This window comes from Sparus aurata, chromosome 7 (assembly GCF_900880675.1).
Source record: "Sparus aurata chromosome 7, fSpaAur1.1, whole genome shotgun sequence".
Lineage (NCBI taxonomy): Eukaryota > Metazoa > Chordata > Actinopteri > Spariformes > Sparidae > Sparus > Sparus aurata.
The window spans coordinates 23,746,784-23,765,878 of NC_044193.1; the positions used below are offsets into that span (position 1 = coordinate 23,746,784).

At 41.6% G+C, this 19,095-nt stretch overlaps 2 protein-coding genes and 1 long non-coding RNA gene across 4 annotated transcripts; 2 read left to right on the plus strand and 1 right to left on the minus strand.

The window, feature by feature from the left end:
* Positions 1-1,438: 1,438 nt before the first annotated feature.
* dalrd3 (DALR anticodon binding domain containing 3) lies at positions 1,439-13,709 on the minus strand. Of its 2 annotated transcripts, none has more exons than XM_030422912.1 (13): positions 13,589-13,709; positions 9,837-10,144; positions 9,258-9,568; positions 8,479-8,537; positions 8,266-8,367; positions 8,123-8,187; positions 7,694-7,752; positions 7,478-7,560; positions 7,200-7,326; positions 5,150-5,208; positions 4,907-5,023; positions 4,730-4,798; positions 1,439-4,410 (listed from the first exon to the last, which is right to left on the minus strand). In XM_030422912.1, exons 2-13 carry the CDS (start codon positions 10,127-10,129, stop codon positions 4,291-4,293), a joined length of 1,464 nt encoding a protein of 487 aa, XP_030278772.1. In that variant the 5' UTR covers positions 10,130-10,144; positions 13,589-13,709; the 3' UTR covers positions 1,439-4,290. The 2 variants fall into 2 exon arrangements, with proteins under 2 accessions (XP_030278772.1, XP_030278771.1); XM_030422911.1 differs by lacking the exon at positions 13,589-13,709 and adding an exon at positions 11,645-12,141.
* LOC115584946 (uncharacterized) lies at positions 9,438-10,429 on the plus strand. The gene is made up of 2 exons (XR_003984626.1): positions 9,438-9,577; positions 9,854-10,429. It is a non-coding gene; the product is annotated as an uncharacterized LOC115584946 (long non-coding RNA).
* On the plus strand, positions 11,773-18,393 carry LOC115584945 (uncharacterized). The gene is made up of 4 exons (XM_030422914.1): positions 11,773-11,898; positions 13,418-13,961; positions 15,148-15,192; positions 15,361-18,393. The coding sequence occupies exons 2-4, from the start codon at positions 13,433-13,435 to the stop codon at positions 15,648-15,650; spliced, it is 864 nt and encodes a 287-aa protein (XP_030278774.1). The 5' UTR covers positions 11,773-11,898; positions 13,418-13,432; the 3' UTR covers positions 15,651-18,393.
* Positions 18,394-19,095: the final 702 nt, after the last annotated feature.

The following is a 19,095-nucleotide window of genomic DNA, read 5'->3' on the forward strand; positions in this document are numbered from 1 at the left end:
TCACCAGAGAAACTCCTAACTAACTTCTGCTTAGTACATCTCTCTCTGTCACTCTCTATGGTACTACTGGCTGCCATAAGCTTGTTGGCTCAGTCAGCCAGATGTCTAGTGTTCCTTAGCTGACTCTTAGTCAGCAGCCTGTCTTTGTTATATCAAGACTGAAACCATCTGTTGATAATTAGTATTTTTAATATTTTGAACTAAAACTTCTTACATAGATATTACATATTGCAGCTTTAAGAAACCTGATGTTAACTGGGTCAGCCCTGTGAGCATATGTGTGATTTGTCCCACATAGTACATTATAATGGCACCAAACCTTAGATGGAAGCAGTGAGGGAGGGGAAATACGGGGCATTCTGAAACATGTATCAGTTATTTCAAGATTCAAGGTTAATTTAGTCATTTTACAAATCGGGTGGCAAAACTAAATTTAGCTTAAGCTCGTTTAGGCTACATAGGAGCATCAATATAAAACAAAACAAACCTATTTTGTTGAGTGGTGCTACCTGGGGAAAGAAGCTGCTTTCAGCCTCCTTTCGTTTTTCTTTCCTTCTGTGTCTTTGTCACTGATTGAATGCAAATACGGAGCAATAAGGGAGCAAGCAAGGGAAGAAATATTGTGAATAAACAAAACAATACAAAAATGAACATAAACACAAAGGAAGGAAAAAGAGCCATGATAGAAGACTTCCATAAGCATGAAAAGTAGTAAGAGGTGAAACAACAGTCTTGGCACAGATGGCATCACAAATACCAACAGTGTACGTCATGTTTCATAAACTCAGCAGCAGAACCAACTGTTTTCTTACTGGTTTACTCACTAAAACAAGGATGAAATGAGAGTTTATGTAGAGATACAGGAAGGGAGGAAAAAGGCAGTAAGGAGTCTGAATTCGGAACACTAATCCAGCATTCATGTGTATTTACAGTCAGCAGAGGGCGTCATTTATAAATGTTCAAAACTGTCTCTCACTTAATCCTGGACTACGCTGTATAACCCTTGCATGAGAGCAAATAAAATCATCACTGTCCACAAGATTCACAGGCTGTTAAATGAACAGAAATCAATTGAATTTAGAATTAAACTCAGGTTTTCAAGAAGCAAGTCAGTGCCTTCATTTTTATAAATGAGGTCCAAAATAAGGAAGTGATGATCAGCAGGAAAGGGGGATGGAAACAGGAATCCAAGCGAGAGGAAGGGATGATTACTGTGAAAAAGGGCAAAGACAAATGGCACGTCACATTACCAAGGTTGTATCTCCAGTGATGAATCACTGTGAACAGCATATACTATATATATATGTGCAGTGTGTGGGTCATTACTGGACTTCTGGTAGCCTGAGGGCAGTCTGTGGTAGTGGAGCATGATGGGCTTTATCTATAGAACAACAGTATCAGTATGTACGTGTTTCTTGAAGAGACAAATACACAGTGGGATAGTATCGTGTTATTTTAATGCTGCAGACAGGAAGGACACAAACTGTGGGCTGACAGATGTGTGCAGGAGAGTTTGACAGTATTCTTTACATTTAGACGGGCAAATACACTTGAGGGTCAGAGATATACTTTATGTAGAGATTGTTGAGGATAAGATGGAGTGTCCTGTGAAGTTGAGCCAGCTTGTGCATCATTGCAAGACTGATTTTTATTTGCTTTCTTTCACAGAATTCTTCTTTTTTCTCAAATGAAAACAAGATGAGTTTATTACTCACCTCGCCTTTAAGAACCCACGGTGACACGCTTGTAACAAACACTCCTAAGATCTTTAAATGTCCACGATAAATGTCCTAAAATGGGTCTGGGTTCTTATGGGTTAGACTGATTATTTTTAGACTCCTGACACTACTGCTAAAATGATGTGAGTCATCATGAAGCTGTTTGGTTTCCAGCTGAAAAATGTCATGTCAAGATTCAGCCCAGTCACCAGGATAAAATGTTGGCAGCAAATGTTTCTCCAAACCAGATTGTCAAGGTCATGTTAATGACTTGAATTTACTGTCAGGAGGTGCAGTTACAGGCAAAAAGGCTGCCAAGCCAGTGACCACAGCTCAAGACTTTGTTTCAACATTAGTAAGTGTGAAACAACAGCATAATTTTTAACGATGGGCCACAGCATTGTAATATTTGAAAACATGCCACTACTGGATATTTTTAAGGAGAACTGAGGATAATTTCAAGCCATGTTTGTGCTGAACAAAAACAGGTATTTAAAGCCAAAACATGATGTTTTCCTAACCCAAACCAACTGTTTTTGTGTGCCTAAACCAAAGCATAACCTAAGCACAGTGTTTCCACAACATAAAATTAGAAATTAAACCTAGAAACGTACATTGCCAACATTTATCCTGGCAATTGGGTTGCAAGATTTTTAGTTTCCGTAAATGGATGGAAAAGTACTTGACCTTCCAAAACCAGTGGCACTAAAATTAGGTCAGGCAAACTTTAGCTCTATATGACTATATGATACATTGACAGCATAGAATTTAGAGATATAAGGGCACTAAGCAGAGATATGGGAGATAGAAAAAAAATGAGAGCTGGGAGGAGAAGGTCAGAGATGTTGAGGCCTGAGGGGAGAAAACATGGCCGCAAGAGCACACATATGGAACATACCATATCTATTATAGACAGTACATCTGTTTACAGATACGGTAAGACAGCATAAGAAAGGGAAAAATGGAAGTTCCTCATTCTGCATCTCTCCTGCTTTAATACTGTGGTAATTAGAGCGGTGGTTAACAAGACACTCACTGTAAATAAATCAGCATTTTAAAAACATCCCATACATTGTAAAAAAAACCAAAACATTAAAAATAATCCACAGACCATCAGGGACAAGCAACATTTGCAAGGATCAAACATTTCATGCAGTGATTTTGTAAGATATTTGATACTTGTGCACATTAACTGTTTTGTTCCAAAGTGAAATATTCACTTAAAAAAAAAAAAAAAACTACACCAACTTACAAAACAGTGTGGAACAGAAAGTTAAAACTAGCTATGGCACATTTTAAGACAGCAGTTAACTGAAATGGCAACACATTTAAGGTCATTATTTTCCCATACCAAAATTTATAAATAACATTTTTGGCATAAAACTCTTAATATATATTATTTTCATGCCATTTCATGCATTTCCCAACGTTGTGGCACACTGCCCTTAATGCTGCTAATGTGTGGCATTTGCCAATAAGTTATGAACACCTGTTACATTTGATACATGTTGGTTGATACTGAACATTTATGATTTGTCAAGCAGGATAACTAATCGAAGGGCTCTGTATAATAATATGAACACAGCAATTAAGACTCATATGCAGAATATATATTCTGTACAGATCTCTTTTTTTAAACTGACAATAAATATTCATGTGGAATTGATAAATACAAGGTGGGTAACATACAAGAAATGGGACTCACAGTTGATTAACGCTTCAAAAAATGTCTGCAGGCAGTGACTAAGACACTAAATGTTTTGCAAAGGGTGGAATCTGTTTGTGACATTTAGCAGGGCCATAATGTGAGAAAAAAGGGGAGATTTAGAAAGTTTAAAACGTCTAATTACAGATTAGATGCAATGTCCAGACTACTTGGCACCAAAATCATAGTAAAAAGCTCAAAAGGCATATAAATGAACTGTATGGTCACATGACTAGAGTAACTGAGACACAGATTGGGCCTATTTGGCTTATTAAATTTGATTCAAAAACCAAAGTGTATAAGTGACTATTCATTGTTTAACAGGGGTTGCACTATTACTATTACAACTTAACATCCCAAAGTCTCCAGGGTTTGTTACCATGGGACAGAGCCTCGCTTGCTAATTCGCCATGCTTCTGGTGTCTATGCTAAGCTAAGCTAACCAGCTGCTTGGGATGGCTTCATATTTACTGTAAAGACATCAGCGTGCCCTCAGTCTTTCCACTTACAGTCAGTAAGACAAAAATGGCTCCCAAAATGTTTACTGATGTCACATCACATAATTTATGGGTAATTGTCTTTAAATATTCCAGTATGACCAGCTATAAGTTATCAGACTGACAATGAGCTTAAGAAGCTACATAGTGGGTGGGTAAAACTGTATATCATCATAATTGCTGTAACGGTCTCCAACTGTACCATAACACTGCCAAAGAGAGGGAAACATTGTGATGTGACTTCGTAGGACCAATTTTAATTGCTAAAGGAAGTGGGTACGTGATGAGGCTACAATTGCAAAACATAGGTGAGTATTTGTGGGATAGGTAGGGCTAACAGTGAGCACAGGATGTGTAAGCCGGGTCGAGGCTATAGTTGCCTGATGGGGGGAAGGTTAAGGGTGTCCAGAGCGCTGTGGTAGAGCTCTCTCAAGGCTCTTAACAGATACAGACGACTAAACATCTGGTTGAAGAGATGAGGCAACGGCTCCTGGAGATAAAGAGAGAGACACAAATGATAAAGATAAAAATGTTCCTAAACCCCTTCTGAACTGTGTTTTTTAGTCAGTAATCACATTCTGCTAGTGCCCAAAAGTCACCAGACAGGGCAATGGGTCATTAACACACTAATCTGTTGTGCATTAGTAAGGGAACACACATTCATCCACAAAAACTCACTGTTGGGAGTTAACATTTTTCTTTGCTAATTTGTCTTTGGTTAGTAAATGAATACATGTATACATAAACTGTTCACAAGACCTACTTTATTTATAAACATGTATGAATATATACAGTAAATAGATCCTTACCCCCAGCACATGGACTCTGTTGTAGTATGAGCTGAAGTCTTTACTGAGGGACACGAGGAATTTACAGATCTGAGGAACACAAACATATACACAAATTTGATAAATAACTTAACAGCATTAATAATTTCTATTGAATGTGCCCACTGAGCAATAATAAGTTCATGTCAATGCCCTGACCTGTTCAGTCTTAATATTGACTCTGGCTCCTCCCCCTTCACAGTCTATCGCTTGTCCTGATTGGTCCAGCAGCTCAGAGAACGTAATGAGGTAATTGAACAGGAGAAGCCACTCGCCCTGTTTGTCAAAACAGCATGAGAGGATTAACGCTGAAGTCTTGCTGTGACGAGAGTGTGTAGTCTAACAGAGACAAATTAAAACAAAGGAAATCTGAACACAGCCTACAAGAGAATAAAGTGGTACCTCTTCTTTCAGAGCAGAGAAGTCTAGCTGGGAGCCTTCAGGGATTTCTGGGTACAGACCTGTAGATAAACAGTCAGAACATTTATGCTGATTCACAGATTTCAACTTGTTACAAATCAGTACTATGGACATGGACATAGACATAGACAAATTGAGCTTTGACCTGTCGGTCATATCTGGCCTTTCAACAAAAACTATTTGGCCTATAAATGAAGGCTGAATTTTTCCCTTTTATGATTTACTTCTAAACTGCTGCAGAGATGTTGATAAATAATAAACTTAAGTTCTCCATGTGTGTATGTTAAAGCACTGCATGCATGCCATAGCATCAGACCAATTAACCTGTAGTAAGCTACGCTTACCAGTCTAATGCCCACCTTGTTAAATAAAAGCTTGGCAATGCCTTGTAATACAACATACTTCATACATTTACTTATGCAAGTCATTTTTTACCATAGCACATTAAAATATGCTGAACCTCAGTGAGCCCCAACTTACTAATATGAGAAATCGCATGTACCTTTGTATACAGTCCCCTGAACGAAATAAAGTACTCAGAAATGGAACTACTTATGTAACTGTGTTGGCCGACGGTTGAACCTAATAGCTGACCCATACCATACAGTATCATTTTTTATTCAGGCTCAGAATGTATTATCTGAGTCACAACACCAAACTGATGTGTATGTTTCATGGTACACATGACATGAGAGAAGTGACTGTGGCAGAAGAGGTGAATAGTGCCATATACACACATGGGTGTGTGTATGTGTGTGTGTGTGATACAAAGGATGTGTACAATTAAAACATGGTACAGTTCCTCGTTTCACCAAACTCACGTCTCTCCTATGATGTGTTCGATTGCTTGTCTCAACTTTACGATGGGAAATAAATGTCTGTGTGTGTATTGTGTCCAATTTACAAACTCTCTTCTTTTGAAGGCCACACTCTGCGTTATAAACTAATTCAATAATAAAAACGATGAGTAGCACGAGAACCGTAACAAAATTGGACTTTGCTTTGTTCTGGCTCAGATTGTTTATGCAGGTACACTTCAGTCGTAGTTAGAAGTATGAGCAGTAGTGGAGTAGCGCAGGAGTATTCATTTTGGAGATGGCAAGACATTACAACATACAGGAAGCTCTGGAAGTGATCATGCACTCTGAGTGCGAGGATGGCTCCTTATCCTCCTCCGAGGACTCTGAGGCTGACACAGAGGAGGGCTCAGAAGTAGAAACAGACAAGCTGGAGTCAAGCTCCGCCTCATCTGAAGATGAGAGTGTAGGGGATATGGATGAAGCAGTGGCAGGGTGGACTTCAAAAAATTAAAAAAATATTTTGGTCTCCCACAAACACTGCGACGCTCTGCAACGTCCCAGCAGCCAGTGGTTTGATCCTGAGACCTACAAACTATGCCGCCGTCCAAATTAGTGACACAACATCCAGCTTTGAACTGCTGCTGATGGATGAAATCCTGCAGCATATTGTGGCCATGCCAAACCTGCATGGGAGTTGCGCAATCCCAGACTGACGAGATGTGCACAAGGAGGAACTGCAGGCTTACTTGGGGCTGCTCATTTTGGCCAGGTTAACCCCAACCCACCCTGTGCGTCTATGTAAACATACATACTATGTAACAAAATCTAATTAATATTTGATATGTATATTTCAGGCTAAAGTAGTTTTATAAGATTATTAAGATTATCGTTTAAAGTGGAAAAAAATATTAATATATAATATTTTTACAGCAGTTTGGAGGATTTTTTGTCATTAGGGACAAATGCGTAAGTTTTTTTAAGGGACTCTTAAGGGTTAAATCAGGCTGTAACTTATAAGAGCATATAATCACACTTTGGCTGAACTGAATGATGGTTAGGGTTGCTGCATTTGCGATCGCTGCTTCTTTTCAATTGTATTCCAGATATTCTAAATTTGTCTTCCATTCTGAACTAAGTCAACACTGCGAGGCCACAGCGGTCTAAATTATTGGTTGTGTTTGATGTTGATCAGTAAAATGAAACAAGAATATCTGGCGAATCACAACTCTCACCCTTCTCCACTCCTCTCTCATAGCTGTCGAACAGAGTGTGCAGTCTGGCACAGTTATACATGACGAACACCCCTCCTCTGGGACCTTTGGTGGACACGCCTCCTTCCCTCTGGACGTCCAGTGTCACCTAAACAGACAGCCATCAATCATTCTGACTCTACTAATTACAAGTGGAGACAGTCATGATCACCTCTTTGTTCACACAGAAACTAATGGTCTTAATTATCGTCAGTCGTCTTAATTAATCAATTCCACATACATGGCACATGATGACTTACAGGACTTGTGTGGACCGTTGACAGCAGCTCAAATCTGACAGTGGCCGAGGTCATGACCCTGATGATGTCATCCCACGTCTGACCTACAAGAGGATGAGAAGGTGGTGTTTCACTCCAGTTAATCACTTCATCTAATGGTTATTTATATCAGCCGGGAGCATACGATTACAATGACAGTCCACATAAATACACACACTGATTTATGTTTTCACACACCTTCTACTTGATCTCCATACTTCATCTCTGAGGCCTCCTTCATCTGACCTCTTCTCAGTCTAGAGGAGAGAAGAAAGAAACAGTAGAAGACTCAGTCGCACAGACAGCGGCGCTAAAAATACACAGCCTCAACACAGAGATGAAGAAAAGCAACATCAACGCCCACTAGCGTTCTTTTATTTTATTTTAATTAGAACTGCATTTTATAGTGAAGGGAAGATCCTTGTTAGAGTGAAGTTTGTGTTGAAAAACATCTGTCTGGTGGAGAGATTTGCAGAGGGCGAGTGGAAGCAGAGATGACAGGGGGGAGGAGGATGTGTGGGAAAGAAAGTGGAGACAGACCGAAAAAATACAAAAAACAGAAGGACTGTAATGATGAGAAGCAAGAAAAGAGACAATCCTGTAGACAAAGAAAGTCATGTGTCTTACTGCAGGTACTGTGCAGCAGTGAGGTGAGAACCAGGTGTCTTCACAGGCCCACACACCAGATGTCTCTGCAGACACACAGCAGAACCGGTAAAAATAGGAACACAATGCAATACATGATTGTGTGTGTGAGTGTCTGTGATTACCTGTGTATGTGTCGCTCCAGTGGCTCTCCACAGCACCGCTATCTGCTGCTGGCGGAACTCATCCTGACAGGAAGTCACATGTAACGCAGTTGCCATGGCTACCTAAAAAGGAGGCAGCAAGGATATACAAATCAGTGCTTTTTTGTCAGTTTTAAATGAGAAATTGTTGATGATGATGTATACTACTGTATTGTGTGTGTGTGTGTGTCTCACTGAGCAGTCGGCTGTGGCAAGGTCCAGTTGAGCCAGGTGGGAAACACTGTCGCTGTGCACTGAAACAGACACCAACAATGTCTTACCAGGAACTATTCAGTACCAACTATCTGTTATCCTACAGGTCTTTTCTTCACCCAAAGGTATGGTAACACATGTTACACTGCCAATTTAGAGTAGTTCACCATTTTGATATATCTGTCCATTAAAACTTTCCTGTGGATGGAACCATTCTTTGATGGAACAGCACCTCGAATGCTGACGTTCCAGAAAACTCAGAACTCTGTTATTCTTTGCAAAGTCAAAGTTGGAAATCCTACTTGTGAAGTCAGGGCGAATCCATCGAACCCAACTTCGTGAAAAAGCAGTTTTCTGGTGTCAAACAACAATGGCAGGACCCATAGGGAAGGGAAAGGACTATTTGTAGACAAACGTATTTGTATTAGGCTATTGAATGGAATATTTGGACACATTTCCAAATATAACATTGCCATAGAATAAAATGTGTAATGGCATCTGTTACCACATGTGTTGTGTTCCTGTCTCTATTTTGTTTAGAATGTAAGGAGGATGCTCTGCTGAGGGTTCAATCCTGTGTGTACTTGCCAAAGAGACATAACTTTGTCACAGTCAGCAAAGTTATTGTTCTCATTACGTGTCCTGCAACTAGAACACTGAATTCTTACTCGGAAATCCTTACTTTTACAAAGTAAAAATGACCAAGCATTGGATAGTCAAAATTAATATATATATAAAAAATAACAACTTTGTGGCCTAACCTGTGCAGGTACCAAGGCTGGGGTCGTATCCCAGCAGCCCCTCCTCCTGGAAGACTCGTTTCAGGTTGACCCGGAGCGCTCCCTCGTTCTCCCCCTCCTCTGCCTTCCTCCCTCCTCCTCCGCTGGTCCTCCTGCCTCTTTCCGTTTCCCTCTCTCTGTAGGTGGAGTTCTCCAGCGCCTCCTGAATCTTCTCCTCTCGCTCCTTGTTGGTCCAGTTGGCTGGGGCTGTTGGCCAATCAATTCCCAGAGATCGGAGAAAGGTGATGATGTCGCTGTCTTCGGGAAGCGTGGGGCAATAGGACACTGCGAACCTGAGAAAGGTGACGAGATATGTACCGATCACAACAGCATTATCAATCTCTGGCTGCAACAAACAAATATATTTTAAGCAATTCATCAGTTTTTTTTTTTCAATATTTGCTGACATGTTTGATCAGTTTTTTTCTGATAAAACATGTCAGCATACTTTGAAAAATACCCAATTTAAACTTGATTTTGGCCCTCCAAAAACCTGTGGGTGTCAAAACAGCAGCTCTGTCCACTGTTTTTACAATCAACAGAATGAACCCATGGACTCACCCCTGTCTTCTCAACAGCTCCCCCATGTGGTCAGCCAACAGAACAGTCCTCAGCTGGCCCAAAGTCAGTGTATCAGGGGTGGGTGTGCTGGGTTTAGGATGCAATGCGGGGCAGTTCAGCACCACACAGCCTTGCCTCTGACTCGAGGGCTTCAGGTACTCTGTGGCTCCTCCTGCCAGGACGGCCCTGAAGGCTGCGGCCCGATCCACCCTCACCCTCAGCCCCTCGCACATGACCTCCCCGCCAGCCACAGGGAGGACCCCACTGCCACGGAGGGACAGGACCCTGGACATCACTGCTGGTGGGACCTGGACAAATTGAAAGAAATGATTAGAGACTCATATACACGCACGCATGGACCAAAGTATGTGAGAGTATGTAAGATGAGCAATACATGAGAGAAAAATACTGAATTTAAAGTCATTACATACACATCTACACTGAGTATAATACTTCAGTTAATATTGTTAGCTAAAAAGCTACATTAGTATTGTGGAATTATCATTTTGAGATTTGCAACTAGTATATCGTTCAATACTTAAAACTAAGAAACAGAAAACATGTTTGTTTTAGGGTTGATTTTTTTTTTTGCGCTTACCTCAAGGGGCTCTGTGTAAGAATTTTAGTTGAAAACAAGTCATTATTAATTTAAATTAAACAGAATAGGAATAAATAGAGGTTGTTTTTTGTTTTTTTGTTTTTTTTCAGTATATCTGGGTATTCTGTTGCAGTATATCTACTAAAGTAAGCTTACTAACCAGTTAGGCCTTGCCCATCCTAGTCCAAAGCTCCTACGCTAGTGGATGAAATATTACCACGTCCCTGGTTCTCTGAGTGCCATCCATATCGCTAGCTGCACAGCTAACTCAGTTTACTAGCTAAGGGTGGCTACATATAGCAGCAGTTAGCAGGTACTCTGGTCATATGATGCCCACTATTTGTTTTGAATATAAATTTGACAGGTGGCCTCTTCTTCTATATTGGCACCCTGAAGATATGGATCAAAAACACAACACTCATAAATGACACTGTTAGGTCAGTACCAGATGTACCTCAAAACCCCATATAAGTTTATAAATAAAGCATAAAAATACTAGGTGAAAATAAACCCAGCTTCCTCCTACACAATCATGCAGGAACACGCCCACAGGCTGTGGGGGCAGAAAGATGCATGTGTTCAGATCATTTTTCTCTGACATTATCTCCATCAAATCTTGTCTAACGAGCCACAGAAGAGGCCTTCCCAGCGTGCAGCTGTGCGCCTCTGTCTGACCCATATAACACGGCCACTCGTGGGTTAATGATTACTGCCGCAGGCTCATAGTGTCTGGTCGATCATGATGGGGCAAAGTCAGCGAATGAGGCTGAGCAGTTGAGGATATTTGGGTATCAATCGGACATATTAGCGTTAAGGCTTCAGGTGTCACTGATCAGAGCCATTTGAATCGTTGAGTGGACGCAGCTGAGCCTCATGAAGCAGACAGTCCCCGTCCGTCCTCAGCTCCTATTGGCCGAGTCACGTTCCTTTTAAATACCACTGCGCTGGATCAAATGTTAGCAAACACCTTCAGCAGCTCAACAGAGACGATTCTGCTCAGCGGAAGAATAAAATGTAGACTTTATGACGTCCAGCTATGTCTAACACCAGCGGTGTTACTAGCAACACGTGACTGTCCCTAACAAGGGCTTCTTCAGCTGAGAGCCCCTCATGGTACCTACACTTGTGCTTGTTTGTTGCATAAAACCGCAAAATGAGCATTAACGACGTTAAAGACATGACAGACCCAACAGGTATCAGCCCAACCAACCTGCCCGTCCGCATACAGCGTGTTGAGCATCGTGGTCGGCGACAAGAAGTCCCTGTTACGCAGATTTTTAGCGCTGCTCTCCTTGAACCAAAGCTTCTCCGGGTCGGGGAATATCCTCTCGCCGTTCTCCCGGCTCGAATCGGAGACATTTTCGCGCTTCCCCCGGAGTGCGGAGCTCAGCGCCCGGACGGTGGGAGTGATCCGGAGGGGCGAAGACTCCTCTATATTCTCCATCACCACTCCAACACTGACAGGTGAGCTCACTACCAGGCTATCAACACATCCACACCCTGCTCATATCTTCTGTTTAAACGCCGTCACGCTGGTTGGTGCTGATGCGGGCGGTGCTGGGCTTCAACACGGCCTTGTTACATGTCAGTTTCCAGCCGAACGGTTGATCACTGGTCGATGTCAAATATTGGCTGTAAAGGAGGACTGCAACGGCTGTTTTTGCTCGGCGGAACCACTGACATGTGATTCGTGTTTCTTCCGAGGTGAATTTCCGTGTTGGACCTACTGCTAAGAGCGCCCTCCATTGTGTGGCAGAGTAACTGCAACTGAATTGAAGTTGCAGCTGCCACACATTTAGTTTCACCACGAAATTGCAGGTTATTTTGCAGCTCGTCTCAAACAAAATATACTGTATGCTGCCTTCTCTCACACAAGTTTGTCAAGCAAAACATGCGACGAGAAAGGTTTCCTTCCTAAAGCACCTCCAAGGTTTTTCATAATCATCCAACCAATAGAGTTTAGCATAAATGGAGGACATTTACATTTTTTTAAAAAAAGGAAGAAGGAAAACAATGAAAAAAGTACATCCCACATCCATGTAGACAGGGCAGTATATAGAGCTGGAGTTATAGATATCATTTTGGTTTATCAACAGAAAGCACCAATTTTGTGGAATAATCATTCAAGTCACACTTAGGCAACCAAAAGTTCACTGACTCCAGTTTCCAAATGTAAATATTTGCTCTCTGCAATTTCCAGTATACAGTTTTATACTAGAAGGCTGTTCATAAATTAATCTGTTGAAGGTGGAGGTTTTCTGAACTTAAGGTGTAAGTACACGCTGACTCTGTAACATCACAACTACTGTGGTTCAGTATACATCTAACACAGGTGTGATGTGGGAAACTGACACATTCAGTGCTCACACACTGAGGATAGACTTTTCAGTTAAGTATGAGACATGCTGTATCCAGAATTTGTAGTGTTTGATCCTAAAATAAAATATTAAGTGTTCTACTGCAGCGCTTTAATATGACTTCTAGTGGCATGATTAATAGTGAAATAATAAAACCTTAACATTGTTATGTTTAATACTAATTTGAAAAGGGCATTAGCATAAACAAGGACATATTTTCATACTTTTTTTAAGCTACTTTAAAAAAATGATTTATATTCCGCGAGGACCTGCCCTATCCTGCGTTTTGATTGGCTCACCCTAACCTTACCAAGGAGGGTAACAAACAGTAGCCAATCAGAAGCGGAGTAGGGCGAGCCTCGCGGAATGCGGGTGGGGTATGTTTGTTGCCGATAACATCACGATAAGGAGGTCATGTCGCGAAACGGACCCATTTTGTGACATTCTGGTCGGGTTTATGCACCAAAACTGTGTCATGGCCCCAGAACACGTCCGCAACTGTAATTCGAGCTAGCGGATATGCGCTAATTTTGAGCCCGGCTTGTTCCGGCGCAGAAAAGTGACGTACTAAGCGCAAAGATACAAGGGAGGTGTTTGTAATAAGTTGAAACGCTCCATCGGTACAGTTTTGCACGAAGGCTATGATGCACAACTGGCAGGAGAACGAAATCAAAGAACTTTTGACCATCCGGGCGTCGGAGGCGATCCGTCACCAGATCACGGGCACGGTGAAGGACTCTGCAGTTTACAGCAGGATGACCAAACTGCTGGCGGACAGGGGGGTGTACAGGACTCACATGCAGGTGATCAGCAAACTGAAGGCGCTGAGGAAGCAGTACTCCAAGTATCACCAGCAGAAGATCCGCTGCGGTGCAGACCGCGTCGACTGGCCGCTGTACGAGCAGTGCCACCGGGCTTTCGGGAAGGCCTCCTCCAGTAACCCGGCGAAGCGAAAGCGGAGTCCCTCACCCCCCTCCGCGCCCTCCTCCCCACCGCCACCTCTTCCTCCTCCTTCTCCGTCGGGCATCTGTGAGAAGCATGATGAGGTCGTAGTCAGCCTCTGGGACGAGGTCGAAGAGTCGGAGATGAACAAGCGTTTGGAGCCGGTGGAGGCGGAGGACGACGAGGACGAGCAGTACAGCCCATCAGAACCCACAGAGCCCATCATCAGTAAGTGTGTGTGTGTCTGTCTGTCTGTCTGTCATGTGTGAGGATGCCTGGATGACCACCAAGACCTGGTTGGTTTGACAGCATTTCATCGTATCCGCGTCTTGGAACAAATCCACGTCCAGGTTCAGAGTCCTTTCAATCCCTTATCAGACCTATTTTATGTAAGAAAGGCTGTGATGGCTCAGCGGCAGAGCTTTGTTTACTGCACCGTCTCCTGGCTGCATGGAGGCCTGCAAGCAGTGTGTGTGGGGAAACTGCCCATTCTGTTTTTTTTTAAATGCCCTATGATTAGGGTTAGGGCACAGAATGAGGAAGAATTTGTCAATATGTGCTCCCAGTGTCATGTGTAAAGATAGTCAGACAGTCTAAATTTTTAATGCTGCGAGCTGTTATTTATAATGTTCATGTAATGAAATAGAAGCAGCAACATTTCTCCTGACTTTATCTGTGAATGCTCCCATATTTTGTGGCAGGTGTGTAGATTTAGATTTCAGTATGTGAGGTAGCAATCACATGGTTTGTTAGCATGAACTTTTGAAAATTAACCCCCAATTTAATATGAATTGTGTGTGTGTGTGTGTGTGTGCGCGCGTGCGCTATTTTCATCTCTTTGAATATTTAGCAGTGAAGATTAAACTGTTTTTGACTAGGGATGCACTGATTAGGAAATTCTGTACCAAATATCTATCTGGTCGATTGTCAATGCCAACACAAGAGCCCAAAACAATACAAAGCTTTCTGGGCAGATATGCAGATTCTGATTGGCTGGAATATTTCTATGCCCTCTTATTTATGCACATTTTCAGCATTGATCCCTAAAATGTGGTCATCACGTGTGACAAAGGTATGTAGGAGAGGCAGGATATTTTTCTGGAATCAACTTTATTGTCAAAAATAACAGTGCACTAAAAAAAATGCAAACATTTTCATATCCGTGCACATTTGACAACATGTATTCAGATACAGATACATCCTTTATAGGCTAATATCGACCAGCCGATATATCTGTCTGGACCTGCGCGATTGTAGGCACACAACAGATAAACATCAGCTACTACTATTGGTGATTGACATGTTATTTGCGAATCGGCCACAGCGGGTCACAAGGTGAACACAAGGTGATGCAGATGTTTGGCCAGTATATCCGTGCCTTATTTCTAACTCTTTTTCTCATCCTCACTGTTAGACCACCAAACTGACCACCAGTGGAGGAAACGCACAGACCAGTCAGGTAAACACATGAATGCTTCCTGCTGTTTACTGATGTCACATAAGATTTCAATCACAAACTGTGTATTTAAATTATTATAACTCTTAACCTCTTGTTGAACGCTAGCAATAAAAAAAAAAGGTGTTACTGTTCTTGCACTGACTGACGACTTCACTGTCTGTGTCCTAGTGCACAAAGTCCCAGCGAAGAGGAAGAAAGCCTCAATGATGGACAGCGTCACCACACTGGTGTCTGCGACAGTCGCCCAGCTCAGAGAGATGGACGCCGCCATGCAGGCGCAGGAGGACGCCCGGCTACAGAAGCTGATGGACCACGAGAAGGAGATGCAGAACAATCTAATGAACCAGCTGGTTGCCATGCATGAACGGCTCAACCGAGAAAACCACGAGAGACACATTGAACTCGTGGACACAATACTCTCTAGGTTACCCTCACCTTCACCATCGTCAGGTCTGTGACTGATGCTTCCTGTGTGAGTGATGACGATGTGCCGCAGGGTTAGTGAGGTGGGGGGAGCATTTCAGACTGTCTCTTCCACCAGCTGACGAGTGCCTAAGCCCACATTCATTTAGTTTTTATCATACTCTTTTAAAAAAAAATGTAAGGAAAGAAAAGTCACTGAATACTTCTCGGCTTTAACCTCGACTTCTGCTCACACAGGTCTCCGTTACACTACACGCCCTGGTTAACCCTTGAACAACACCAATGTCAACTGGCAAAATAAAGGCATGATGACAAAACACTAAAAGAAAACATATGAACACCGCACCATGACAGCCAACTGTAGCACAATTTTAACACTTCTGGAATTATTTGGTGAAATGTAAATTTATTTATTTTTTTCCCATGCAAAATAAAAACCAGATTGGCACTCAGAGCGCACATTTCAACCAAGGACCAATCAATTGAGTCTAATCTGATATTAAACTCGAGAGCCCTAAATTTGAAACCATCCATAAGTGCTTAACCAAAATTTAAGCTCATAACGCCTTATCTCACATGTTAAGGAAATTGAGCTAGATCCAAGATGCATTCCTTCAGCCAAACGTTAATGTGGGGTTCTGTTCTGGGCCGAGACCTACCCTAAATCCAAGTTTCATGTGAATCTGTTCGGTTGTTTTGGTGTCATTCTGCTGACAAACAAACGAGCAGACAAATGAACACGTCCAACACACAAACCTCCTGGGCAATACACATTTTCAAAACAGAAGTCCATAAAGCATTTATGACTATAAACTCTAAATTGGGTCTCTGGACTGTGAATTGGTGAATATTTACAATAATATTCTTGTAGAGCAATTGACTGAACAATCAAATGCATCATTGACGAGTGCTGAACTAAACTGATAACATTGTCAAAGATCCTTGACTAATTTACTTGAAGATTTACTGTGGACAGGTTTAAAAATTGAAAGTCAAATCAAATATTAGATTGCGAAAATCATGACACCCCTGTTTCCCTTTTACATATACATATATGACTCAATGTGCTCAAGAAAATCTCTGTATGTGTGAATCAGAGCATCAGATCTGAGTCATATTGGCAAAACATTTTGAATTTATAGTGTGGACATGGCCTTCAGTTAACATGGCAGAAGACGTACGAGTCCCAAAGTCATGTGTGGACGGATGCACTGCTTCTTCTACCACCTGAACATGTTGGTGTGAACACTGAACCAAACTCCTCTGCAAAAGTAAAACCCATCACACCGACAGCTGCTGCCTCCTGTTGTAGGAAAGTACTGACTAAGTAATACCGCTCAGCAGGAGAGGAAACCAAAGTAACCTATATATACACCTCTGTAACACTTCAGTAGAAAAAAAAACTGCTCTTCAGTGGGTTTCTGTGTGTAGTACAGGTCATAAATGCGGTATGTGATGCACATCCTAAGAATAATACGCGCAGCAAAATTCAGAGGGTTTCAGAAATATTCATTCAGCCAATCAGTCTGACTTTATTTGGATAGCACTTCTCATTCACAAGGCAATCAATAAACAAAAGACGTTCATAAATAAACAGACCAAATACAGATAGTCATAGATGGAAGAAATGCCATTTAAAAAAAAAAACTTTAAAATACAAATCAGCTCAGCAGCAGACATGCAGCCACCGCAGAGAAACTTTAAACTTGGTGTATGGTGTGCTCTCTTGCTGGTACTAGTCAGCAGAAACATCCATTTAGAAATACTAAACACAGCAAAACACATGTCGGTAAACTAAAATGATACATTTATATGATCTTTAAAAAATCATTTTCCCACGCTGTTCCAGGAGTCATTCTTGGCTGACACGAAATTCCCGGTTGCGTTCACGGTCGTCAGCAATCCGGGAGAAAACGTGTCATTGAGGAAAAACACCTTCTGCATCACACTTCACCCGGTACGCTCGGTTATATCCTGTACATGTTCACAGCAGAGCATTAAACACACAGGCTATACTGGTGTTGGTTTCACTTTCCATGTTGGTTTTTGAGAAACAAAACTGAGTCCACCTTTTGAGCAGTTAGACTTTGCCCGTATGAATCAGAATTGAGACTTTGGTGTTATACCCTGGCTCTGTCAGCTGAGATGTTAAGTTTTATTGTAGATACTTTTATACTGTTATATACTGTTACAAGTGTGTTACTGTTTTACATTTATTGTTTGTCCTTTTTTTTTTTTCATTGATGGAACAATAAAGTTTTCAATTTCAAATGGAGGCCGATCACAAAATGTAAAAGTGAGGATGTGATAAAGTGTTGGTGTCTTCTTCCTGGCGAGGCGCTCGGCGTCGGTCTGATCAGGATGTGCTGTGCATTGTGGGATGGAAACGGACCCCATAACCAGCTGGAGCTCAGAATCACAGCTGCATTATGGGTTCCGTTACAATCCCACCCACAAAGACAAGCTTCTGGTCCGCACTCGGGTCTGGTCGGGTTAATACTGCTGAAAGAAAAAGACACGGTCGTTAACAGGCAGCAGGTAAATTGCCTCTGTAGGACTGATCGACCGAAATGATCAAGTTTAATATGAAAGAAGCAGTTTTGGTGACATTATATTGCAGCCATCATTGATAAGTGGTCAATTTATAGTTGATTAAACTTTGATTTATTGGTTATTTCACTGCTAACAAACTGAAATTCATAAACCAGTTATAAGCAATTGTAAAGGTTGATAAGCGTAATTTGCAACTTTACAATAAACAATTGAGTAATAAATGCTTCCAGAAGCTCACAGTGTAATTACTTTTAACCAAAGCTTAATGAGCTATAAGTTTACCATATTATGATTATTATAAATGAATCAGTTCTGTTAGTCACAGCTTTTCAAAGTAATAAAAACAAGCAGAGTGCGTTAAGAAGAAGTGTGATGAAGAATGGAACGGTCGGTTAATGTCTCATTAAATCACAATACGTTTGGTTGACAGGTAGTCCGTCAGTTAAGATCTTTTAACGTTTTATTTTGAAACCTAACACTCCCTAATGTTAACACTTTGTAATTTGGGTAGACTGAGCCTTTAAACCCAGTTTTCTGCAGCAGTCTTAAACATCTTACATTTGTTCTGGGCTCACCAAAAACCATAGTTGAGATGTGTACAAATGCCACCTTCCTCCTTTCAGTGCAGCTTAACCATCCGTTACAATAATCAGGCGACCTGCAGATGAACGTTGTTTCCGATGTGGGACTCAGAAAGTTCAGTGACATAATTACCGCAGTAAAAACACTTCGACTTCCTCTGGCTCACTTTGTTCTGTCCTCTCTGGTTTTTCAGTGCTGATACGACCTCATCTCAAAACAGCCCGTTATGATTCACAAAGTTTGAAGACTGAGGCGCTGTAAGATGTGTTCTGACATTTGAACTGAAAGGAAAATCAAAATCTTTGAGTTATGAATATAAATGTAATGTGAATATAGTGCTAGGCT